Source organism: Alligator sinensis, unplaced genomic scaffold, assembly GCF_000455745.1.
Source record: "Alligator sinensis unplaced genomic scaffold, ASM45574v1 scaffold321_1, whole genome shotgun sequence".
Classification (NCBI taxonomy): domain Eukaryota; kingdom Metazoa; phylum Chordata; order Crocodylia; family Alligatoridae; genus Alligator; species Alligator sinensis.
Genome location: NW_005841969.1, coordinates 190,942 through 197,595, shown reverse-complemented (window position 1 = coordinate 197,595; position 6,654 = coordinate 190,942). Strand labels below are relative to the sequence as shown.

The 6,654-nt window shown below is 41.7% G+C and overlaps 1 protein-coding gene across 1 annotated transcript in view; it reads right to left on the bottom strand.

The window, feature by feature from the left end:
• The window catches only part of DCAF17 (DDB1 and CUL4 associated factor 17), a gene marked incomplete at its 5' end in the record, with an annotated part of 37,436 nt that extends 30,786 nt beyond the window's left edge, over positions 1–6,650 (bottom strand). Inside the window, 3 exons of the mRNA XM_025200531.1 lie at positions 1,995–2,085; positions 4,860–4,963; positions 6,519–6,650. Of these exons, the coding sequence (XP_025056316.1) occupies positions 1,995–2,085; positions 4,860–4,963; positions 6,519–6,650 (327 nt within the window). The remainder of the gene's footprint in view (positions 1–1,994; positions 2,086–4,859; positions 4,964–6,518) is intronic.
• Between the last annotated feature and the right edge of the window lie 4 nt (positions 6,651–6,654).

Sequence of the window (6,654 nt, the reverse complement as noted above, 5' to 3'; positions counted from 1 at the left end):
GAATGCAAATTTGTGTTCCGCTATTGGCCAGTTCTAAATTATTCCTACGTGGCGGCTAGTAATTGGCTTACTAGCCGTTTAAAATTTCGTGCGACTTCCGCCCAAGTCGGAGAACTTTGAGCACGCTGCAGAGTGCCTCTAAAGAGATCTGACTTGCAGCTGAGCTGATCAATAGACTGATCACCTATCGATTCTTCTCCCCGTTGCCGAGCGCAATCCCCGATGTACCCTTGCCCCGCCGGCTTGATTTGTGGACGGATGAGCTAGCCTGAGCCTTGCCAGCTGGAACAACTAACATAGTTGTTCATACGACCGGACCGTCAGTGTCGCAGCTACAAGCGGCGTAAGTAAAGTTTTGCAACCAACTAAGCCTTGTCCGCCTCTCTATTCACCAGCCCGCCCAACGAACGAGTAATTATTAAATCACCTCGAGTCGGCTCTGGCCGTCCGAGACAGGTTGAAGTCAAATTGAAAATCAATTTATATTGGCAATGGATAGAATTTACAAATCTTGAAAAAAAAGTGGAAGTAAAATATTCTACAATAGAAACAAAACAAGATTATGACACTTAACACAGAGTGATCAAAGCTATTATTTTAATTTTTTGGTGAATTTGTAATATTCTTTTTAGATTTTCCACTTGTGGAGCACCTTCTTCCGATAATCCCCAGCTGCTTTTTAAACATAGCTTAAAATAGGCTTAAACCCTGATATATGAGATATAATGGCTATTTTCACAAGTTTTGGAGGAGAGATTAATCATTGCGTTTTTTTGTCTTAAATCCATGTCTGCCTACTAAGGATTAGAAGGTTGTGGATTTTCTTCTGAAACTTCTGGTGCTGGAGACAAGAGGCTGGACTAGACGATCCTTCAGTCTGATCTAGCATGGCAAGTACAATGGTCCTATATAGCATTAGTAGCTTAAATGTCTACACTGCTATGGAACAGATAATAAAGTGAATAGTACAAACATAGAGCCCTTTTTGAGTTAACAGTACACATGCACAATCTTAAAAGTTAGAAAATGTTCTTTCCTTCTTTTTCTTCCCCCAATATAGCCAAAAATGACTGAGTAAATTTTGGCAAGAGGCAAGGGAGATTTGCACTTTATACACTAACTAAATCAGAGATTTATAGCCTAAGTTTTCATGAGCCCAAGCTCAATTCAAATGCTGTCAGATGAATAAATTCTGCTTAAACTTCTAAAAGTTCACCTTTGTTCTGAGAGACAGCATGGCAAATTTCAGTCTAAAAATTACATTTTAAGACATTTGTGAACAAATGAAAAAGAATGTTAAAATTACAGTGTGGTAGTAATCACTGAGATGTAGAGTTTCATATATATTATGCACCAGTTTAAAAGCTTCAATAGAATAGCATTAGAATTCTTCTGGGGTCTATAACCCTATTACTGTGTAAATTGAAGTTACACATATATCAACAAGATGGTATGCCCCTAAAGATTCTGCCAAAAATAAAGAACATATTGAAAACTTTAAATAAACCTTATACTTTGCATGGAATTGTTTTAAAAAATGATTCCTTCATTCACAGGGGAGGAAGTTCTCTATTAGTAAGGCTGTTTCATTGAAAAATACCAGCCATTTATGTGCTATGCGATGATCAAGCAATGTGATAGTCCTTAATAAGAACATTGTTACAAACAAAGCAAGTTACCTATTAAATAACTGCTCCAAGCAAAGACTAACATAATATATTAACATGCACTACCTTGAAAAGTTACTCCTCTTAATGGAAAAGGTTAGAATAAAGCAGATTATACAGTCTCTGAATATCTGGCTGCTTCCACTGAAATCATAGCAAACCTTCCACCATTTTCACTGGGGGCCATTTACAGACATCTGAAGTTAAAATTGACCCTTAAATTACTGCAAACAATTTCAATTTTGCCCTTGTCATTAGTAAACAGTTCTTTCACAGCTAGATCAGTTACATCTTTGCTTTTCAAAATTCCTTTCAAAGTAACCTTACCAGAGGACATTCCAATAATAAAGCATCCTCTATTTTTTCTGATTTAGAACATGGTGGCATTTGATAAAGTATTCTTGGCTCTCCTGCAATGCTGAAAAAAAAGATTACAAATGATCAGTCTATTTTATAAATTACCTTCTGTCAACAGGTCATTTTGTGGATTGTTATAAATCATTACCTCTTCCTCAGGCAGGGAGCAATCTCAACTGTCCAGCATGCCGGACTATTCTTATTTTGCTAAGGGTCACTTTACATTACCCTCAGACTACTGCGCAAGATTACTGTAAGATGCTGTTAAAAAGCTCACCTTTCCTTGGGAGAAACATTTAAAAAGATTTAACAGTAATGCTTTTTAGTAAACTGTATTTTTCATTTTTTTAAGTATATTAAAATTTACTCAGAAGCTAAAGAAAATCACAAACCCACCTCACTTACTACTCTTACACTTTTTCAGCTCTGCCTACTTTAAAGTAAACACATAGCTGCCTATACATATATTTTAAAAAATGAAAACACTTTACAATGTACAATCTTCTCTTTACAGAGGACAGAAGTTAAAGTAGGGCTGCCCTACTTGTGGCTTGTGAGGAGTTAAACCTTAGGCTCTCACCTAGCCATCACTCCCTGCGTTGCTCTGGCTGCTGCTTCCTGCCTTTGCCCCCCGGGGACAAGGCAGTGTGGTGCAATGTGGGAAACTGAGGGTGAGTCCAGGTTGTGCAGGGTGGGGGGAATCATGCCCTTGTCTAGCAGCAGCAAGGGGTGGGGGTGATAGGGATGCCCAGTACGGTGGTGAGGGGGTACAGCACTGCAACACTGGAGAGGTGCCAGTGCAGTACGGGGAAAGCATCCATGAAGCCCAGTGGCCTGTGGCTTGCCTGATGTGACCCATGCAGTGTCCAGCTCCTGTTGGTGTGGACCTGGGTACTTAGAAGTTGGACAGCCCTGAGATAAATAATGGACCACACATGGCCCATATTCTTCATGTTGTTTAATGCAGTACTGGTGGATGGTCAGATGCTGCAGTGATAAGCAGTAGAATCATAGGAAATTAGGGCTAGAAGGGACCTCAGGAAGTCCATCTAGTCCAACCCCTGCTCAAAGCAGGACCATCCCAAACTATATCATCCCAGCCAAGGTCCAGCCCAGTCTTAAAAACATCCACAGATGAAGATGCCACAACCTCTCTGGGTAACGTGTTCCAGTGCTTTACCACACTCCTAGTGAGAAAGTTTTTCCTATCTAACCTAAACTTCCCTTGCTGCATCTTGAAACCATTGCTCCTGTTATCTGCCACCACTGAGAACACTCTAGCTCCATCATCTTTGTTGTTGAAGGCTGCTTTAAATCCCCACCTCAGTCTTCTCAGTGTGACTGAAGTCCCCCATAAGAACCAGGGCCTCCCACTAGCTGAAGAAGAAACTACAGATGCTAGAACACTGGTTTGTAACAAGTTACTGGACCAAATTCTGTCAGATGTATTTGTGTAAACCTAAAGTAACTTCTTAATTATATTGTGTAGCTGACAAAATCATTAGGCCCACAAAATACTATTGTGTACTGCATCACAGCATTGCATTATACATCCTATTGGTGCAAGAAACCATTTAGAATCAAAGTCTTCTCACCTGTGCTACTTATGACAGTGCTGAGAAGTCCTTTATAGTTTAAGAGCTATACAGTTTAGCAGTATAAGCCTCTTAAATGTGTTTCCATTTTTGTCCTCTTCTTTGGGCCGTATTTGTAGAGCATTTGTACCATATTCATTTATATGGTTGCTCAATAATAATTCAGCTTTTTGTTATAAACTGATCCGATTGATCGATTTGCATGGGGTACTTTTCAGTGAAATTATAGCACTGTGTTGCCATTTACACAATGGAAACCACATGTTAAAAAGGGACTGGATTCAACAAAGTAATGAATACCCTCAATCCCCTTTAAATTATGAAATAAGGCAGGGCAAGGACATCTTGGAGCAGAGTTGTCCAACTCATCCAACCTCACAGGCTGGATTAACATCCTTGAGCCAGTCTGCAGGCCAGACTGGGACTAGCTCTTTGTAGAGTGGCCACAGCATTGGGTCTAGCTTGCATATCACATGCATCAGTCCCTGGGGCCTGAACAGGGCTAATGCTGCTCTTGTGCACTGGTTCCGGGGCCAGCAGGCCACTGCATGGAGTGTATGCCCTGTGCCAGCCCCTTGTGCCACATGCTGTGCATGCAGGCAGCTCAGTCCTGCACACACGTGCCAGCCATGGGGCTCACTGTAGTGCAACCTCTAGGGTCAGCAGGGGGTGTGTGTTGCAGGCATTGCATGGGCTGAACCCATCACTGCACACAGCACGGAGGTCCGGGGCACAAGTTGCTTGGGTCCAACCCATACACCACATGCAGTGTGCAGGGCTAGGGCCAATGCACAGGGTAGGTCCAGCAACCTGCACACTGCATTAAATGACACCATGGGCCAGATCCAGTCTTCAGGCCATTATGTTTGACACCCCTACCTTAGAGGCTAACTAAGAAGCATATAAGATTTCGTAGGTAACAGCCTACTTCATTAGATGCTACAAAGTCTGAAGGGTGCTCAAAATTTTGTAAGATTGAGAGTAGATTACTGCTCACAGGACCAGTGTTTCCCTTGCCAAAGAACAAGGTCCATAAGTCATCACAGAATACCAGAGCATTAGGAGATAAAAAAATGAGCATCTAATCATGCAAACACTGATGTATGTATTTTACCTTTGCTTAGATGAGTAATCCAATGGGAGTACTTGCATGAGCAAAGTTATGTACATGTCTAAAAGCTTGAAAGATCAGAGCTTTAGTGATAAAATGTAAAGTAATGGAAATTTTCCATCATATTACCTACTGACACAGCACCGATAATTGTCAAAATAGATTCTTCCACTTTCATAAGTAATAGGAGATGTGGAATGACTTGTCCAAACTTTCCTGAATTTAGTACTTTCCTGTAACAGAAAATAAATAGAAGGTTGTTATAACAAGCTGCAGTTCTGGAAAATATTTCATTTGCTTCTGCAAATTAATGACCGACTTTTGCAGGATTCATGGTTGTGAACACATAAAGGATTTTTATCCAAATAAAAAGGTCTGCAGAATTGTTTTTAATAATTCTATAACCATGTACTGGGTATATCCAATTGTGGGTAGAAGAAACATTAAAATAAGGCAAGCATATTTTTTAAATAATAAAAATTGAAAAATAACTGAAAAAATTGGTGTTGGAGGAAAAGGCAGTAAAACTGATGAATGGACCTTTGCAAGTAAACTAGGGATAAAACTGAATGAAAGGAGATCCTTTTCCAGTTTATGGACAGCACATAAAATACATTTTTAATCACTAACTTAAAATTGGCTACAAAAGTTTAACCTTTCACACTGGAAAATGATAGGCCCAGATCTTACCACTGTGCAAGAATACCTTTATGTATGTAATTCCATGAGGTTTCTCAACATCCTCCTCCCCATGAGCTGGGGAAGGCAAAGGGAGTTTGTAAACTTGTTTACATAAGGATCCCAAAATGTTAATGAGTTCAGTGACTAATCACATGTATAAAATTAGGCATGTGCAGGACCTTTACCTGTAGCATTAACAAAGGCTTGGATCCTACAGTAAAAAGTGTGCAGGCCAGTGGTTCTCAACCACTTAACACTCAAGGCACATCTTGTTCAACTGAAGAAACCCCTCAAAAAATTCCAGCTTTTAGCTTTCCCTCATTTTTTGACTACAAAAAAAATAACAGAGCAGTTCTTTTCTTGCAAAAAATCTTTTTGACCCTATGTGTTCCTATTTGAAATATCAAGGTTTATGTTGTGAATTTTGGGTATGTGTTGGCATATCTAGTATTGTACAACACCCTTAAAAGGAAGTCAAGGCACCCCAGTGCCATGGTACCCTGGATGAAAAAGCAGGGCCCAGGCAGATGACAAACAGACAGAGTCCTGTTCACTTCAGCATGCCTCTCTGTGGGTGCAGGTATGCAGACACCTCCATAGAGATCTTGGCTGTATGAATGGGGCCTAGCCCCTTCTAGCTTGCTAAAAGTAAAGGGTTTTATTAAATGTCTGTGTTCATCCCAGTCAGGGCATGGATGATCATTTCAGTTTCCTACCAGGGTAGTGTTCGGCTTCCAGCCACAGGACGTGTTTGTGTTTACTAAAAAAAACAAACATTGCCTTCCTTCACTGGGTAAAGAACTTGACTGAGTTTAGCGTGGGAGACCCAATGTGAAGAGAACAGCAATCCCTTAAAACACTGCCATCCGCGTCAACGCCAAACAGGACCAGACACCCGGATTAGGACATTGCAGGGAAAAGGTTTTCCAAGAGGCAGTGTTATTATTAGTTAGTCAAAAGCTTGGTGAGCAGGGAGCGCTGGGGGTGGGGTGGGAGCGCTCCCCGTGCGGTATCTTGCAGGGATGAAGGACTCCTCATCAGCCCAAGCTCCGGCTCCAGCCAGAATCCCAGCTCCTTGCCTGGCTGCCAGGCGGCGGGGAGCGTTACCTGGCACAGCAGCCTCCTGAGGATCCCTAGGTTTTTCCTGAGGGCGACCCCAGCGTCCTGAGCGTAAAACCCAAGCGCCCGCCCGCTTAGGAGACGGCAGACATTGTGGGGGTCTCGCGCCCCGCGCCAGGGGGTG